The sequence below is a fragment of the Orycteropus afer genome, unplaced genomic scaffold (genome assembly GCF_000298275.1).
Source record: "Orycteropus afer afer isolate SDZICR_OR568_19922 unplaced genomic scaffold, OryAfe1.0 scaffold00460, whole genome shotgun sequence".
Classification (NCBI taxonomy): domain Eukaryota; kingdom Metazoa; phylum Chordata; class Mammalia; order Tubulidentata; family Orycteropodidae; genus Orycteropus; species Orycteropus afer.
Genome location: NW_006922047.1, coordinates 2030374 through 2048809, shown reverse-complemented (window position 1 = coordinate 2048809; position 18436 = coordinate 2030374). Strand labels below are relative to the sequence as shown.

Genomic DNA, 18436 nt, shown 5'->3' with positions numbered 1-18436 from the left:
CATGCTGCTACCCGTACCGCTGCTGCTTGGCCTCTTAGGCCTGGTCGCCGCTGAGCCCACCGTGTACTTCAAGGAGCAGTTTCTGGACGGAGGTAATGCCTGTTTCCGTCCCGAGGCCGCCCCGACGACGTGACCGGTCCCCAGCTCGGTTCTGCGTTGTCGTCTGTAATTACCGCTCAGAGGATCAACACTGTGGCCCCCAGGGACCGGATCCGCGGGCAGTCCCTCCTTATGAGTCCCAGGGGAGCGCGAAGGGCACAGCAATCTTTCGCGGCTGGGGTTAGGGTTCGCCCGAGGTGTCAAACTGGAGAATGGGGTGGGGGGGTGTCAGGGAAGATTTCCTCATCTGCTCCCAACAGCTTGTGGCCCCTGACAGGTGTTAGGTAGGGGTGGTCACAATGGCCACCCTGACCTCCTCTTTTCCCTTAGATGGGTGGACCAACCGCTGGATTGAATCCAAACACAAATCGGATTTTGGCAAATTTGTTCTCAATTCCGGCAAGTTCTATGGTGACCAGGAGAAAGATAAAGGTAAGAGTCTAGGGGTGGGTGCCCAGATCTGAGTGGACTGGCTGGCGCAAGTCCTAGTCACCAAAGGGAACCTGGGCCTCCCCAGCAGCAGAGCAAGCAGAGAAAAGGGATTGCCTGTGTTTTGGAAGCCTAGGGTTCTGGAGGTCCAGTCCTAGCTGCGACCTCATCATTCTGTGCCAGGGCTGCAGACGAGTCAGGATGCCCGCTTCTATGCCCTGTCGGCAAGATTCGAGCCCTTCAGCAACAAGGACAAGACCCTGGTGGTGCAGTTCACCGTGAAGCACGAGCAGAACATTGACTGTGGGGGTGGCTATGTGAAGCTGTTTCCTGAAGGCTTGGACCAGACAGACATGCATGGGGACTCCGAATACAACATCATGTTTGGTGAGGGGGGCCCTTCCTGGTGCTGACTTCTGTCTTTTACTTTTGAGAGACTGAAATCCTCTGGGTTCTTCAGCCAGTGAGAGATTATCTGCAAAGTTCAGAAACAACTTAGTTGGGTGTTTCTTTTGGGAGGGGGTTGTTAAGGAAATGGACCCAGTTAACTTTAGTTTATTGTGTTTGTTGATTGACAATTGTTTGGTCTTTGGTAGCTGTTTTCCTGTTTTACAAGTGAGGATACTAAGTTCTACACTAATAACTTTTCAGTTTAAAGTTCTACCCGCAGTTATTTAGAGACAGAGTTGGTCTGAACTTAGTCTGAACCCTAAAGACCAGATTTTAAGAACAAAGTTAATTGCATAGAGGGGTGGGTGCTCCTGATGATGGGTATCCTTTGGCTGTAGTCAAACCTGTTTCCCACCTAGGCCCTGACATCTGTGGTCCTGGCACCAAGAAGGTTCATGTCATTTTTAACTACAAGGGCAAGAATGTGCTGATCAACAAGGACATCCGTTGCAAGGTGTGCCTGAGGGTGGTGGCAGAGGGCTTCCAGGGAGGCTCTGAGGCCAGCCGGGTGGGCGTGGCTACTCACTTCCCGCCCTCTTCAGGATGACGAATTCACACACCTGTACACTCTGATCGTGAGACCAGACAATACCTATGAAGTGAAGATTGACAATAGCCAGGTGGAGTCCGGCTCCTTGGAAGATGATTGGGACTTCCTGCCCCCCAAGAAGATAAAGGATCCTGATGCTTCCAAGCCTGAAGACTGGGATGAGCGGGCCAAGATCGATGACCCCACAGACTCCAAGCCTGAGGTTGGTGCTTCGGCAGGGGCTGTCCACCATGAAAGGTGTGGAGGACAGACAGCCAGACTAACTCTGACCTCCTCCTGTATGCCCAGGACTGGGACAAGCCTGAGCACATCCCTGACCCTGATGCCAAGAAGCCTGAGGATTGGGATGAGGAGATGGACGGAGAGTGGGAACCACCCGTGATTCAGAATCCTGAATACAAGGTGTGCTTGGGGCTCTGTGCAGGGCTGGGCACAGTGGGTAGGACACTGGACTTTGCCCACTGTCAAGTTCCTTCCTTCGCAGGGTGAGTGGAAACCCCGGCAGATCGACAACCCAGATTATAAAGGCAAATGGGTCCACCCGGAGATCGACAACCCTGAGTACTCCCCTGATGCCAACATCTACTCTTATGACAGCTTTGCTGTGCTGGGCCTAGATCTCTGGCAGGTGAGACACAGTTTGGGGGAGTGTGGATCCCAGGGGGAGGGGCACAGATCTTTCCTAGGAGAGAAAGAACAGTCATAGGATTCAAATTCAGACAGGTCTGACCCCAAAATGATGGTTTCTCTGTTGAAGTATTTCCCACTGTTGTGTGGCATTTGCTGTGTGCCAGGTACTGTCTCAAGTAACTTTATATGAATTATCTCATTTAATTTTCCCAACCTAAAAGAGAGGCGTTCTGGTGGCATAGTGCAGTGCTTGAGGGGTTTGACTGCTAACCAGAAGGTTGGTGGTTTAAACCTACCAGCCACTCCATGGAAGGAAGGCTGGGCAATCTACTTCTTAAAGATTTACCACCTCAGAAACCCAAAGGGAGTTGCTGTAAGTCAGAATTGACTCGATGGCAGTGAGGTTGTTTTTTTTTTTTTCCTTTAATTTAGAAGACAGCTAACCCTTTTAGAAGTTAGCATCTATGGTTCTGAACTGTTTGGACACTTGTTCAGTCTTTTATATTTTGCCTAGAACCAGAAAAACCAAAATCAAACCCACTGCCATTGAGTCTATTCCAACTCATAGTGACCACCATCAGGCTTCCAAGGCTGTAAATCTTTATGGAACCAGACTGCTTCATCTTTCTCCCATGGAGTGGTTGGTGGGTTCAAAACGCCAACCTTTTGGTTAGCAGTCACATGCCTTACTGGCATATAGTAGATACCTGTACTACAGTGGGTACCTGATGACTGTACGGAGATCCGGTGGCACTGGGGTAAAGCATCAGGCTGCTAACCAAAAGGTTGGTGGTTCGAACCCATCAGCCACTCTGCGGGAGAAGGATGAGGCAGTCTACTTCCATAAAGATTTTACAGCCTTGGAAACTTTACGGGTAGTTCTGTCTTGCAGAGTGCTGATAAGTCAAAATGGACTTGATGGCAGTGGATTTGGGTTTTTTGGTTTTGATAACTAAAGTGAGTGAGTCCCAATTTTACAGATGAGGAAATAGGCAGAGAGGTGAGAAATAGTAGAGCTGGGATTTTGGGTCTGGCAGGGTGGCCTGCAGTCTCCTTCCCGGTGTTTAACTGCAATGTGAGCAATGCTGTTCTCCACAGAGAGACACAGAGACTAAGGCAGTGTGTGGTGTGTACAGGAACACAGGTGTAATTCTTGTGTCACTCTGACCACCCCTCCTCCACTCATTGCAGGTCAAGTCTGGCACCATCTTCGACAACTTTCTCATCACCAACGATGAGGCCTATGCTGAGGAATTTGGCAACGAGACATGGGGTGTCACGAAGGTGGGGCTGTCCCCAGGCCTGGGTTTGAGGGCAGGCAGGGCTAGCGGGTAGAGGCTGGGCTCTAAGCATGTTGTATGTGCCTGCAGGCTGCAGAGAAGCTCATGAAGGACAAGCAGGATGAGGAGCAGAGGCTAAAGGAAGAGGAAGAGGATAAGAAGCGCAAGGAGGAAGAGGAGGCAGAGGACAAGGAGGAAGAGGAGGACAAAGATGAGGAGGACGAGGACGAAGAGGACAAGGAGGAAGAGGAGGAGGAGGATGTGGGCCAGGCCAAGGACGAGCTGTAGAGGCCAGGCCACCTGCCTCTGGGCTGGACTGAGGCCTGAGCGCTCCCGCTGCAGAGCCGGCTGCGCCAAATAATGTCTCTATGAGACTGGAGAACTTTCATTTTTTTCCAAGCGGGTTCAGATTTGGGGTGGATTTTGGTTTTGTTCCCCACCACCACTTTTTTTTTTAAACTGATGGTTTGGCTTTGATTCCCCCTCAGCCCTCACCCTTGGCTCTGATCTTTCTTTATTTGACATCTTTTCCACTTTTGTCCTCTTTTCTCCCATAATCCTTGGTTCCTACTCTCCAGCCCAGGGCAGGGGTTGTGGAGAAGCCCAAGCCTGAGCTTCCATCTGTTCTCTTTCCTGGAGCCCCGGGGGTGGTGGTGGAGGGGGTGGGGGGTATAGGAGGGGCAGGAGAAAGGTGGTGTTCCAGCCCCCCAGCACTGAGGAAGAATGGGGCTCTTAGGACCTGAGCTCTGCCCCTCCTTTCTCCCCTGCTCCCAGTACTGGGCCACTTCTGGATGGGGCAGTGGGTTCCAGCTCAGCTCATACTGAGAATGTAAGAACTACAAGCAGAATTTCTATTAAATTAAGTTTTGTGTCTCCCTCCTGTGTCTCCTTCTGGGGGGTAGGATGGACTTCAAGGAATCAAAAGTGGCCTTTTTTCAGGGAGGGGTGGCTCCTCAGGAAGAGGTTCTCTGAATTTCCTTTTGCAGCTGCTGCAGAGTTAGCCGAGTATCTTACAAGGTTACAGGGGCCCTTGCTTGCCTGTTGAGCACAAACCAGTGGAAGAGTAATTGGTAGAAGTATTTACATCCATGTAATATGAACTCTTGGTTCTATTACTTGTTTGATTTGATTGCGAGGAGACTGAGACAGATTAGTGGTGCGGCGGGGATTTGAATTCACATGTCAACCTCTGTCACCTTGTTATAGCATACACTGAGCTATTTGTGGGATCTCTGGTAGCTTGGAGGGAAGGTTGGGCAATCTACTTCCGTAATGATACCACCTTGGAAACCAAAGGAAGGGTCGCTATGAGTCGGATCCGACTCAACGGCAGTGAATCGAGTAGAGCTATTTGTCTTCTGTTACATAATGGGATCACCACTTGTCAGTTTGTCATACTGGTAATTGGTGGAAGCTATGCCACTGTAATTCATATGCCAGCAGGGATACCCAGTTGGTAAAAAGCTGTTTAGGAAGAAGTATAGCCAGAATGCTGCTTAGAAATGAGGATGATGAAGACTTTTCTCGTGTTTTGGACATACTACAAGGGGAGGTCAGTCTCCAGAGAAGGATGTGCTTGGTGTACAGGGTTAGGGAAAAGGAAGACCCTCAATGAGAGATTGATAGTGGCTGTAGCAATGGGCCATAATTGTGAGGATGACAGGATAGGTCAGTGTTCTGCTGTACATAGGGTCACTGAGTCAGAATTGACATGGTACCAAACAGTAAGACTTAAGTAAGACATTTTCTGAATACCAGGTAGTGGTAAAAGCTACTTCCTTTTGCAGTTGAAGAAATAGGGTCCAGCTAATGCATCTTAAGTTTTGTGATCTTCATTGGCCAAGTTGGAGTTAGAAACTCTTGGGATGAAAGGGTTTGAGTTGGTGCACAGGTGGAGAGTCCAAGAGGCTACCTCTGGCAGGATGGTGAAAGCCCAATCGGGGCTGGGGAGTTGGTGTACCTTATGTCAAGAGAGAAGCTGTCAACGCCCTGGCCAGTGCTGGTGGAGGTTTCTGGGCTTAGGGTATACTGTGGAAAAGAGGCAGCAGGATGTAGTTGGGTAGTGGATGACAACATATTGGATATTGTCCAGTGCACAACTTGGGCGAGTTGTTAGATGGGGACCGTGAGAGAAGGTTTGGGAGCAAGGAATGATGGGTCAGTTGGGGAAAGGTCTGGAGGATGTTGCCACAGCTCCCTTCTAGTCTCCGTGCTCTAAGTAGGGTATCAAGCCCACTCCACTCAGCCACCACTGAGGCAGTCTCCTAAAGCACCTACTTCAGTTATGGGGAAACTAACACCCCTCGTTCTCTCCAAGTGCCTCCTTTCTTCCATTCCTTTGTTGCCCTGTGGCCCTGCTTAACTCCTCCAGGAAGCTTTGACTGGTTCTCCAGGTATCCCCAGGATTGATGTGTGGAGGTCAAGGTTATTGTACTCATTGGAAGGAAGCCTTGAAAGTTAAGGTCTTAAATGTTTTTGGGGTCAGGCCTAGAACAGGATGGTGAGTGCCCACTGCAAGAGCAGTGGGAGAACCCAAAAATCATCACCTCTGGGAATGACCGAAACCACAAAATCATCCCAGTGTCCCTGGGAGTTTTTCTAATTTATTTTTTCTAAATTGTTGGTCACTTTGTAGGTATCCTGTCAGTCCTGAGTAGTACCACAGAGTGCCACAGAGGGCTGGCCAGAGTGGCTCCCAGAATATAAAACTCAATTTTAAGGGTAAAATACCATGAATGAAGATTTTGTGGAAAAAATACAAATGTCTATAACCAAAGACCAAACTCACTGCTGTACAGTCAGATCCGATTCATAGAAGGGGTCTCTATGAGTCGGGTCTGACTGGAAGGCACATAACAACATCACTACAGAAGTACATTGCCCAACCTTCCTTCCCAGGAGTGGCTGGTGGGTTTGAACCGCCATCCTTCTGGTTAGCAGTTAAACGCCTTAGGCACTACGCCAGCAGCGCTCCCACCGATGTCTTATAGATACATCAAAACTTTTGTTCAATTTCACCAAAAACACTAAAAATATTTTAAAAGTCATGGGCGTGGAAGCGGGGACACTGGGGCCATTTTGTGGATGCATGACATCACTGCTACCGGCCATGGCGTCACTTTCAGGAAGCCACGTGACGAGTAGGCGAGCGGGGCAAGGCGCGACCAACCCTGCAGGATAGGGTTTAATTTGCTAGTGCCCACGAAGGCTAAGCTACGGGTGGGGGCGGGGAAATGGCACTCGTAGGTCACGTGTGCTGGCGGCCGCTGCGCGCCCCATCTGCCCCGGAAGCGGTCGGCGCGCGGCGCGGCTGGATGCTAAGATGGCGGCGGCGTGAGTTGCATGTTGTGGAGGATCCCGGGGCCAGGATCCGTCGCTGGGGCCCCACCATGGCGGTCACCATCACGCTCAAAACGCTGCAGCAGCAGACCTTCAAGATTCGCATGGAACCTGACGAGACGGTGCGGGCTGGGCTGGGGCCCGGGGGCGGGAGCGACGAGAGCCGGTGTAGGGTGGGGGCGGGGAGGCCGGGATCCCAGCGAGAGGGGCAGAGTGGGCGGTGCTGCTCCGGCCGGGCCCTGCCTTCTACCTACGTAGTGGACTTCCTAGGATCTCCCCCGTGGTCGCCGACCCAGCCCCGGGCGGCTGGCCAACGCTCCCGAGCGGATTTCAGGGCGAGGCCCCACTCCCGGGGCGCCGGCCAGGTCCCGGCTCCAATGTCAGCGCTCTCGCGGGAGCCAGAGACTCGGATTCCCGGCCAGATTGCGCTCTCCAGGACGGGGGCTCCTTCCGGACGTTGGCGGCTGAATCTGGGAGTGGTGACCGGGATCAGATGTCTGAGTGATAACAGCGACGACGATGATAATGATAATAAATGGTCGCAATCGCAATAGTTTTTTTAGTCGTTCGTGTTTGTTGGCCGTTTATTCTTTATTAGTTGCTTGAGCCGTTTGGTGACCTTATCTTATTAGAGCTACAAAGCGGACCTGTCACTTGAAAACTGACTTTTCCTCTTTTACTGCAGTTACATACAACAAATAAGTGACAGAGTTGGGATTCAAATTCCATTCTGCTTAGTGTGAGACCTTATGGTCTAAACACTAGATTGTCTTTTTAGGTGGAAGGAATTTAGGACCTATCTCCAACGTTGAGTATGTTAATGCGTATATGGCATTTTTTGCATAACCACTGTGTGAGGGAGACATTGAAATTCACTTTTTGTAGAAAAGGAAACAGACTGGTTTTTTAACAAGTTACTTAACCTTTATGTGTTTCAGTTTTCTGATACCTCAAGTTAGGTTAATGAGAGTTATTTCATATGGTTTCATAAGACTTGAGGGGTGTAATAGCGTGGACAACAGCACAAGGAACTTAGAATGCTATCAGAATATATCTGCCACTGTTACTGCCCAAGGTCAGCAGCATGGAATGGGAGACACTCTTGTCTTCCCTTTATTGTCTTATTTTTTTCTCATGTTTTATACCATCTGAAATAAGTGTTTTTTCTTCTCCCCACATTAGTGTCATCTCCGTGAAAGGAGGGACTTGTGTTGGGTTTTGTTCCCTCCTGTGTCCTCACTGCCTGAAACAGCACCTGGCACATAGTAGGCACTCAGTAAATGCTTTGTTCAATGGCAGGATGGTTGAACAGATTCACATCTAGTATACGTGACTACAAGGCTTAGCCTTTCTGCCATCAGGACTTGCGGCCACACCCCAAAACGGGATGAGAAGAGGGAATCTTGGGGTTTGCAATGGCTCTGTACCCCTACCTTCAGGTGAAGGTATTAAAGGAGAAGATAGAAGCTGAGAAAGGTCGTGATGCCTTCCCCGTGGCTGGACAGAAACTCATCTATGCTGGCAAGATCCTGAGTGATGACGTCCCCATCAGGGACTATCGCATAGACGAGAAGAATTTTGTGGTGGTCATGGTGACCAAGGTTGGTGAAGTGTGCTGCCTAGGAGGGTGGGGAGATTTGCTGTGGAGCTGGCTGAGAGCCCATGTGCCCAGGGCAGATTAGCTGTGAGCAGGGTGGGGCTGCGACAAAGTGGGATGTTGGGGCTCGATAGGGGTGCTGACGCTGTTCCCTTTTCCTGGCCACCACAGGCCAAAGCTGGCCCAGGCACCTCGGCCCCCCAAGAGACCTCACCTACTGCTGCCCCGGAGTCTTCCACATCCTTCCCACCAGCCCCTGCCTCAGGCATGTCCCACACCCCACCTACTGCCAGAGAGGACAAGAGCCCATCGGAGGAATCGGTCCCCACGATGTCCCCAGAGTCTGTGTCAGGGTAAGGCAGGGGGCAGTTTCACCTTAAGTTCTGTTGTCCTAGTACATTCCCGTACCTAGGAGGAGGGCAAGCCGGCAAAAGCCAGGGTACGATTTCTCTCTCTTGAATTTGCAGCTCTGTTCCTTCTTCAGGTAGCAGCGGGCGAGAGGAAGACGCAGCCTCTACACTAGGTGGGTGGGTGATCCCTGGGTGGAGGTGAATGGGCACCCCCTGCCATCCACTGGGCCTTGTGTGGGTGTGGGAGGGCCTGGATGCTGCCCTTCGCTCCCCCTGGTGATGCAGGCCTTTGCTCCCTGCACAGTGACTGGCTCTGAGTATGAATCAATGCTGACTGAGATCATGTCCATGGGCTACGAGCGGGAGCGGGTTGTGGCTGCCCTGAGAGCTAGCTACAACAACCCCCACCGCGCTGTGGAGTATCTGCTGACGGTGAGGTGGGGCTGCTGCCTCCCTGGGGAGGCTTTGGAGGGCATCCGTGGGGCTTACTGCCCTAGCGTTTAGTCAGGGAGACCAAACCTGCCCCCAGAAGATTTTGGGTTGTGGTTCTAGCCAGGAAAAGCTTCCTACAGGAGGCAGGACATGAGTTGGGGATGGACCTGGGAAAGGGAGGGTCTCCCGCCAGGGCTGGACATGAAACCTGGGGGTAGGTGAAGGTCTCTGTGTTAACGCTGAAATGGACCCTTGACAGGGAATTCCTGGGAGCCCTGAGCCAGAGCACGGCTCCATCCAGGAGAGCCAGGTATCCGAGCAGCCGGTCACAGAAGCAGGTGAGCAGGTTGGGCGGTGTGCACAGGGAGTATCTGCTCTTAGGGCATATGAACCCTCCCCTGCCCCCATGTCCCTGGTAGTCCAGCATGGTGTCTGACCGCATTCCCTCCTGCTGCCAGCAGGAGAGAATCCCCTGGAGTTCCTGCGGGACCAGCCCCAGTTCCAGAACATGCGGCAGGTGATTCAGCAGAACCCAGCACTGCTGCCTGCCCTGCTCCAGCAGCTGGGCCAGGAGAACCCTCAGCTTTTGCAGGTGCGGCCCTGGGAGTGGGGGAAGCCGGGCCAGGCACTGCACTGTCTCATGGTGGTTTTTTTTTGTGTGTGTGGGGGGGCATCACAGCCCTATGGACGAAGCTTGTCTCAGCATAGTATGTAGGAGTAGCTGTACTAATGACAGCTTCTCTGTGCTCCCTGTGGCCTGTTGACCTACACGGTCTCGTAACACTCCCAACTTCCTGCATAGTCATCTGAATCCCCATCCCAGGAAGATACTAGAGGCTTGGCCAGGCTGTCGGAGAGGCTTGGCCAGGCTGTCGGGTGCCCAGAATCTCAAAGCTGGTGAAGTGTGTGCTTCCAGCCTCTGGGTCCTGTGTTTTGACTTCTGCCTCTTTGGCTCTGTGCACAGTTGGTGCTTCATAAATGTTTGTAGGATTGCATGGTAGCACCCAGGACAGCTGTGCCCTAGCTGTCTCTGGGGCCATTGTGCTTAACCAGGCAGAGGGGCAGGTGACATCCTAGAAAAGGGTCCTGAAGAAGCTGGAAGAGAGGGACAGGTTTCTCCCAGGGCTTCTGGTTCAGGACCCTGCAGGTGGCTCTTTTTCCCACATCTCAGTCTTGTGCCAGTTTTTCTTGCTCTTGGCCCTCTAGATGCTGCACACCTCTGCCCTTAACTTGCACTGTTCTCCACTCATGGTTTCCTGAGGCTTTCAGTCTGTGTGGACCAACAGATAGCGTAACCAGCCCGGACTTCTGTGGAATGCCACATTCGTCATAGTTGATTTGATGCCTCCACGAAAGTGCTCTCTAGTCGTTTCAGACTTTACCAGAACCACCGACACAGGACACAGACGCACACGCTGGGCACCACCCCCTTGCCCCCAAGTTGTGCTGAGGTTGCTCTGGCCTCCCAGTTCCCAGTGCCTCCTGCGGTCAGTCCATCCCGTCCTGTCCAGTCTGCTTCCAGAGCATCGTGCTCAGCCCACCCCACACTCTGTCTCCATGGCTGCCCCTCCTCATCTAGACCCTAGCTAGTACCCTCTCAGGTCTGTTTCTGCAAAGCTCTCCACAGGAGCCAGATAATTTAAAAAGCACCTTTTCCCTTAATGTGAAAATTGTTAAATGTACACAAAAGTAGAATTGTGTCAGAACCCCAGGTACCAACACCCGGATGCGTTCATTTTTTCTGAAAGGTCTTTTCTCATTTAATCACCACACACATTGCTCTCATTGAGCAGAATGAGTTGAGTCTGGCTTCTGCCTCTTCCCCTTTCCCTTTGTCCTGCCATCTGGGTCTTGTTGCTGGGATTTGCCAACTGCACCCCCACCTCCAGGCCTTTGTACTTGGCTGTTAGCTTTGCCTGGAGGAAACATCTCCCGCCCCCTCTGGTACCTGATCCCATCTCCAGTTCTCAGTGGCTCTGTGATTGGCCCATTTACTTGGTTGTGGCCCTGAATCATCAGTTCCACCAGGACAGGGTCCATGCGCCCATCTGTGTTGCTAGTGTTTGGCCATAGGCACTCCCTAAATACACGTGAATGAAAAAGCTGTGATGAGGACCTGGGCTGGAGGTTACATGCCACACGCTCCCTTTCCTCTCCTTCAGCAAATTAGCCGGCACCAGGAGCAGTTCATCCAGATGTTGAATGAGCCCCCCGGGGAGCTGGCGGACATCTCAGATGTGGAGGGTGAGGTGGGTGCCATAGGTGAGGAGGCTCCCCAGATGAACTACATCCAGGTGACACCGCAGGAGAAAGAAGCCATAGAGAGGGTAAGAGGCCTGGCTGAGGGGTACCCTACTGGTGGGTGGGGCCTGTCCCCCTCACACCTGCCCATCTTCCTACAGTTGAAGGCCCTTGGCTTTCCAGAGAGTCTGGTAATCCAGGCCTACTTCGCCTGTGAAAAAAATGAGAACTTGGCTGCCAACTTTCTCCTGAGTCAGAACTTTGACGACGAGTGATGCGGGGAAACCAGGCTGCCCACCATCCCACCTCACCCCCATTCTGCAAAAGTTTTATAAAAGAAAAAAGAAAAATATATATATATATATATATTCATGTTTATTTAAGAAGTGGAAAAAAATCAAAAACCTTTAAAAAAAATTCTGCTCTCCGAAAGTGTCCCCACTTGGCCTGAGAAGACCAGGGCTAGACAGCTGTCCTCCAACCCCCCAGCCCAGCCTGCTGGATGGAGCTGACAGGACTGGGAGGCAACAGATGGGCCCCTCTTGGCCTCTGTCCCAGTGCCCTGCAGCCAGATGGAGAGGTGGCTGCTTGCCTTCCCATCCCCCAGAACCCCCGAGACCTCTCCCTGCCCGACTTCCAGGCTAAGGGGAAGCTGGAACCCCAACTTTGATCCTTCATTGGAGTAGCCCAGATCATTCCACCTGGGGCAAGTACTCAGGTGCCTAAGCCCGCCCACCCCCCCATATCAGGCCTTGGGTTACTCTCCAGTCTATAGCCCTTTGGTGGAGGAGGCAGTTTGTCCTAAGAAAGGGGAAACATCAGAGGCACTGTGGAGGCTGAGGCTATGCACCCCCCACCCCCAAAAAAAACAAACCACAGAGCTGAGTCTCTGTGATAAAGGTTTTGAAGTGAATAAAATTTTAAAGACTAGCCCTGTGGTCTGTGCCTGCTGGGACTTCCCACTCCAGCTTCTCTGGGACTGGGGTACAGGCAATGTGAAGACAGAAAAGGGTGGAGGGCCTGGGAGCTCTGCAGAACGGAGCTCCCAGTGTCTCCTCCCTTTGAAGCTGTCTGATGCCCCAGCAATGGGCCCCAGCTCAGCTTTGGAAGGGCTACTTCTCCCCAACCCCCTCTATCACCACCAGTCTGTTTTGGCTGCTCCTCCCCACCCCCATAATTGGCTAATTACTGGAGATTAATGTTGGTAAACAGAAGCCTTCCTCTCCTTTGCCATCTGCTCCTCCATTATTTCCCCATTGCATCCCTTTTTCTTCCCCTCTAGCCCCAGTGAGTCAGCATGGTCTACAGTCCCTGTCCGTCCCTATGAGCAGAGCTGGGAGAAGGATTCCCTGGCCCCAGGTGGTATTGGGGAAGGAACCAGGGGGCCCAGGAAAGGGCACCCAGAAGGAGGATGTAGCAGGGAACTCTCCTGGGGGCCTTCGAGGCAGCAGACTTTATTGGGAAAGGACACAGCCTCTTCAGGAGCTAGGTGCCTCAGAGGTAACAGGGTCCTGGGTGGCAGCAGTGGCCATTGCAGCAGCTCGTGCCTTCTTCTGCCTTTGTTTTTCCTCCTTGAGGCGCTTGCGTTGCTGCTTCTCCAGGTCCTGCAACAGCTCCTGGAAGCGAGCGCTCCGCGGGTCCACGTGGTAGCCTAGGCGCTCCTGGGCCTCAGCCTGCAGCCGTGCCCGCCGCTCCTTGTCTGCCTGTGCCTTCTCCCAGCGCTCCTGCTGCTGCCGCCGCCAGTCCTCAATCATCTGTGGCATCTTGGCCATGCGCTCTGCAATGAGCTGCTCCCTGTGGGAGAAGGAAGGTGGGTGGTGTGGGTACCCCCTACCTAGCTAGATAGAGCACAACTCAACCACCCATATCGACGTCCAGGCTTTGGGTAGATGAAAAATAGGAACAGACTACTTACTGTGATTAGCTATCAGAAAGGGCTTTGACAAGTGAAGAAAACAGGCAGAGAGGAACTAATGCTGTGTAGCCTCAAGGTTGTGAGTGGGCCACCCCATGTCAGCCCAGCATTCACTGACCCATCCTAGCAGACCATTCCCACAGATAAGCTTTATTCAGCAGTCATCATTGAGTGTCTACTGTTTGAGATACAAATGTGAAAGCAGGAGATGATATGCTCCAACCCTTTGAGGTAGGAGGTAACAGTGACGGTCCGTTTTAAGGATCAGAAAAGTGATTCTGAAAGAACTAAAGCCAGGGTCATGCAGCTGGGGAGGGGCAGAGATGACGGCTGGGTTCACATCCCAGCTCCACCATTCACTGCCTAGGTGACCCTGGACAAGAGATTCTACGTGTTTCTTCAACTCCAAAATGAGGGTGATCCTCCGTTTTAGACTTGTGAGGATGAGAATGTTAAAAACCAGGACGTTTGACCTGTTCCTCCAATCTGGCCTATGCCAGCTGCCTATCCCCACTGAAAGTGGCACTGCCCAGATGACCCTGGTCTTCAAGTCCACTCCTTCAGACCTGCCTCCAAAACACTTCCCAAATCTGTCCTCTACCCATAACTCCAGGCCAGCAACATGACTCCAGCAGCTTCCTCCTGAGGCTCTTTGTTGTTATGTGCCTTCAAGTCGGACCGGATTCGGCAACCCCTCCTTGGGTTTCCAAGGCTGTATCACTACAGAAGTAGATTGCCCAACTAGCCCCTAACAATCATGTCCCACCACAGCAGCTTAAAGGGACCTGTGAACATCTGAGTCAGATCACATCCCTCTTGTGCTCAGAAGCCTTCATGGCTCCCAGCTCAGCCCGAATTAAAAATCCCTAGTCGTCGTCTCCGTCTTGTGTCCATCCTGTCCCCCCCCCTTTCAACCCACAAAGTCCTGCAGGACCTGCCCCCTTTATCCTCTGGTCTTCATCTCCTCCTAGGAGGAGATTTACTCCCCCAGAGTCAAAATGGTCTCTTGGCTGTTCTTTAGGGATGTTCCTACCTCAGGACCTTTGCACAGATTGCCCTCCACTGGGAACTCTCCTGAGATCTCCCCATGACTGCCTCTGGCATTTAGAGCTCTTAAATGCCACCTCAGGTCTGAGGCCTGCCAAACCCAAATTGTAAGTTGTGATTCAGTCAACTATGGCACATGGTGACGTGTGTGCGAGTAGAACTGCTCCACAGGCTTATGTCCACAGGCTTACAGAGCCTGTGACCTTCCAGAAGCAGACTGCCAGGCCAGTCTTCCCAGGCTCCCCTGGGTGAGTTCAAATCACCAATCTTTGGGCGAGTAGCAGAGCACTTAACTGTATGCACCACACAGCCTTCTTAAACCCAACTTGCCCTCCCCAATTCACTCTTTCACCCTGTTTTATCTTCCTGACGGTTCTCTGTCGCCATCTGTTCCGTGTGTCCTCTACGCCCGGTACAGGACCTCCCCCACGGTATGCGATCAGTAAAGATCTGTTGGTGAATGAACAACGAGGGGTCTGTCTGGCGACTACCAGAGCATACACGTAAATCTACAGCATGCAGACTGCAATAGATACCTGATCCACCAGGCACCTTTTGGGGTCTACGTCACCCACAGGGGCGCGGAGGACGACCCAACGCACACACACCTGGCCTGACGCTTCTGCTCCTCGGCCAGCCGCTGCACCCGCAGCGACTCTTGCATGGCCGCTAGGCTGGGGCACCATTCGCGCTCCTCAGCCTCCAGCTCGCGCAGCTGCTTCGGCGACGGCCACAGTAAATCCGCGGCCACCCCGGAGGCGGCGCCGTGCCGTGCGAACTGCTTGGCCGCGTACCGCGGCCCCAGCTGCCAGCGCGGGGTCAACGGGTCCTCCGGGTCCGGCCACCAGGGTCCCGGCGAGCGGCGAGGGGGTGGCGGTGCCCGATAACCACGGGAGTTCGGACTGAGGGTCGTCCCCAGCCGGAGGAGGCCGCGCGCCGGCTGCACGGGCACCGCCATCTTAGTACGCAGGGTCCTAGCGGGCCGGCCGGGCTGGCCAAAACGCTGCCTGAGCGCAAGGGCAGATGGAGACTTCAGGGGTTTTGGGAGAGAGGCTTTGCTACCTTGGTTGAGGGGAGGGAGGGAGAAGAGGGTTATATTCTGTATTTTATACATTTGCAAAGTTTAACTGGCTATTAAAAATCGTATTTAATTATATTAATAATTTTATCTATTTTAAATTTTATTAATAATTAATGTTATTAATATACGATTTTTAATAGCGTTTAAATATTTACATTTTTATTTGAGCAATCATTTAAAGCTTTAAGTATTTCAGTATTTCAATTTTTAATACCGTCTACGTATTACTTTATGTTTTCATTTAAATATTTAAATTTTACTTTAAAAACTTATTAAATGATATTTAAATATCATTTATAACATTGAAAAGAGCCTTGATTGTGCAGTAGTTAAAGAAGATTTGGGCGGCAGTTTGAATTCACCAGCCCCTCAGCGCTCAGCAAAAGAAAGATGTGCCAATCTGCTTCCTTAAAGACAACCTTGGAAACCCTAGGGGAAGTTCTACTCTATCCTTTAGGGTCTCTATGGAATCGACTCCATAGCAGTGGGTTTGGTTGGTTTTGAGTATAACATTGAATTGAATGTTTTATAATTTTAAATTTGACTTTAATACCTTAATTAACATTTTTGTTTAAATAACTGTTTATAACTTCACTTAAACATATGTGTTTAAGTTTCTGGTTTATTTAAAATTGTATGTAAATATTTCAGATATTTATGTAAATATTTTATTATAAATTGTGATGTTTCCCCCCCTGGGATACTACATGGGAATGGAAGAGCAGAAATTATAGCTGCACACAGCCACATGGATAATTCTCACAGACGTGGAACCAAGAAAGCAGGACCCAACCGCTTCCTTTTTGTAAAGGTTCACGACAATTATTTCATTGTGTAAAGTTTATACAAATGGTCCCTTTTATATAAAATTTTAAAATCCTGCTGTTACAGATGTACATCTGAAGTGGCAAAGGGTAAAGAACAGCAAGGCAAGAGGGGCACCTCTAGTGGGGACAGGGGAACAGAAGTGAATGGTGTCTGGGTGGTGGTCAAACAGGGGACATGGCTTCGTAGCTATATTTAATACTATTTTTTCACCTGGGTGAATGTTACAGGGATGCCTGCTTATAAGCTGTATGGAATGGTATATGTATGCATTAGGCATTTTTTGGTAGCTTTGTTATATTGTACAATTTAAAAAACGAAAATTAAAAGACTGAAATAAAAATAATTGTGGTGATAAGTCTCACTCCTACCAGTCTCCAATCCAATTCCCAATCTGAGACCCCAACCCCCACCACGAGTATCAGCTTCTTTTTTATCCTGGTACCGGTTCTTATTTACAGTGTTAATGAAGTATTTCCCTAGTCAAGCCCTCAGCATGACCCCAATGCTTCCTCCTAGCTGCCTGCTGTGGCCCTAGCCCCCAACAATCCTATCCCACCAATAGCAGCCAGAGGGGGCCTATGAACCCCTGAGTCAGGTCACATCCCTCCTCTGTTCAGAACCCTCTGTGGTGCCCACCTCACTCCAAGTGAAAAAGCCCAAGAAGAATACAGGTATTTATGTCGTTACCCAGAGTGAGCATTTTGACTCATGTGCTTCAGATCTTTTTTTTTTTTTTTTTAGTAAAACCCAACAAAAACTATTAAATCCTCAAGTATGGGTGAAGTCACCCTTCCATGTGACACCCTTTCTCAGGAGTGATGATTATTTTAAAATTACTTATCTTTCCAGGACCAGTCTTTAAGCATTCACACTTTATCCTGAGTTGCTGGAAACAGTAACATATATATGTATGTATGTATGTAGTTGTAAAACCAGTTTACATTACATAAATGGTATCTTGCATATATTAATTTGCAACTTGCTTTGCTCACTGGACTTCCTGCTTTCCAGGTGTCTCCATGTGGACCCCTGTAGATTTATTATGCCTGAGTTGTAGCTGTATTTTTCACATTGTGAGTTGCAGCCCATTATTGGTTCAGGAAATCAATGATATGGGTTATAACCAGCATTTATTTTTTAATGAAATAAGATAGAAGAGAATAAAAATATCACATTGTATCACTCTGATCAGGGTGACTATGACTCTGTGAGACTTTTATTTCTAGCACTTGTGCATGTGTGTATATACTGCAGTTCCAGTCACAATTATGGCTAACAGATCTTCCCCAAACAACCATTATATTCTGTTCATGGATCAGGATTTGCACAGGATACAGTGGGACTAGCTTGTTTCTACTCCATGGTGTTTGCTGCTCCAGCGAGGAAGAACGGAAGAGTGGGGTGACATGACATCTGGGCCAGGATCATCAGGAGGCATTTTCATACATGGCTGTCTGATGGTTGATGCTGGCTGGGGCTTTGGCCAGGCTGTCGGCTGGATCAGCTACACAGTGGTCTAGATTGGGCTTCATCACAGCATGGCAGCATTTTTATGACCAAGCCTGGGAGAAAGTCCCACAGTGTCATTTGCACTGTATATTCTATTGGTTGCCCAGGTTCGAGGGGAGAGGACAAAGACCTCATCTTTCAGTGAGAGGAATGTCAAGATCACATTAAAAAAACAAACAAAACACTGCCATCAAGTCAATTCCTACTCATAGTGATCCTATAGGACAGAGTAGAATTGCCCCATAGGATTTCCCAGGCTATAAATCTTTATGGAAAGAGACTGCCTCATCTTTCTCCTATGGAGTGACTGGTAGGTTTGAACTGCCAAACTTTTGGTTAGCAGCCGAATGTCTTAACCACTGTGTCACCAGAACTCCTTAGGTAACAACCAGGTTGAGACATTTTATTAAAACCTTCTCAGAAAGTACAATCTGCCACAGCTGGTTCATAGTGTAAAATATATTTCATACAGCCCTTAGTAGTAAAAAAAAAAAAAAAAAAAGTTTGAAGAACCTTTGCTTAATAGTGTGTATGGTCTGAATTAGCTACAATTATTCCAGCAAGTTGTTTTGATGGATATTTAAATTGTTTCCAGTTTTTCTAGATTTCTAAAATAATGCTGCAGTGAGCCAGCCTCCTTGTCTGTGTCCCTGTGTGCA

General features: G+C 50.2%; 3 protein-coding genes across 3 annotated transcripts; 2 read left to right on the top strand and 1 right to left on the bottom strand.

Annotated features, from left to right (window-relative positions):
• The first annotated feature begins 1 nt into the window (after window position 1).
• Window positions 2-3726, top strand: CALR (calreticulin). The gene is made up of 9 exons (XM_007954394.2): window positions 2-92; window positions 430-531; window positions 712-915; window positions 1338-1432; window positions 1521-1730; window positions 1817-1930; window positions 2013-2156; window positions 3350-3442; window positions 3529-3726. The coding sequence occupies exons 1-9, from the start codon at window positions 2-4 to the stop codon at window positions 3724-3726; spliced, it is 1251 nt and encodes a 416-aa protein (XP_007952585.1).
• A 3101-nt stretch (window positions 3727-6827) lies between these two features.
• RAD23A (RAD23 homolog A, nucleotide excision repair protein) lies at window positions 6828-11672 on the top strand. Its single transcript, XM_007954392.2, has 9 exons — window positions 6828-6899; window positions 8217-8378; window positions 8546-8727; window positions 8842-8897; window positions 9029-9156; window positions 9416-9494; window positions 9618-9748; window positions 11319-11483; window positions 11559-11672. Exons 1-9 carry the CDS (start codon window positions 6828-6830, stop codon window positions 11670-11672), a joined length of 1089 nt encoding a protein of 362 aa, XP_007952583.2.
• A 1203-nt stretch (window positions 11673-12875) lies between these two features.
• On the bottom strand, window positions 12876-15317 carry GADD45GIP1 (GADD45G interacting protein 1). Its single transcript, XM_007954390.1, has 2 exons — window positions 14968-15317; window positions 12876-13191 (listed from the first exon to the last, which is right to left on the bottom strand). Exons 1-2 carry the CDS (start codon window positions 15315-15317, stop codon window positions 12876-12878), a joined length of 666 nt encoding a protein of 221 aa, XP_007952581.1.
• Window positions 15318-18436: the final 3119 nt, after the last annotated feature.

Excerpts from the sequence above, each read along its gene's own strand:
- CALR (XM_007954394.2), top strand. The coding sequence starts at position 2 with ATGCTGCTACCCGTACCGCTGCTGCTTGGCCTCTTAGGCCTGGTCGCC. Across the intron at positions 532-711 it reads TGACCAGGAGAAAGATAAAG|GGCTGCAGACGAGTCAGGAT; the intron begins GTAAGAGTCTAG and ends ATTCTGTGCCAG. Across the intron at positions 1,433-1,520 it reads ACAAGGACATCCGTTGCAAG|GATGACGAATTCACACACCT; the intron begins GTGTGCCTGAGG and ends CGCCCTCTTCAG.
- RAD23A (XM_007954392.2), top strand. The coding sequence starts at position 6,828 with ATGGCGGTCACCATCACGCTCAAAACGCTGCAGCAGCAGACCTTCAAG. Across the intron at positions 6,900-8,216 it reads GCATGGAACCTGACGAGACG|GTGAAGGTATTAAAGGAGAA; the intron begins GTGCGGGCTGGG and ends CCCTACCTTCAG. Across the intron at positions 9,749-11,318 it reads AGAACCCTCAGCTTTTGCAG|CAAATTAGCCGGCACCAGGA; the intron begins GTGCGGCCCTGG and ends CCTCTCCTTCAG.
- GADD45GIP1 (XM_007954390.1), bottom strand. The coding sequence starts at position 15,317 with ATGGCGGTGCCCGTGCAGCCGGCGCGCGGCCTCCTCCGGCTGGGGACG. Across the intron at positions 13,192-14,967 it reads GAGCAGAAGCGTCAGGCCAG|GGAGCAGCTCATTGCAGAGC; the intron begins GTGTGTGTGCGT and ends CTTCTCCCACAG.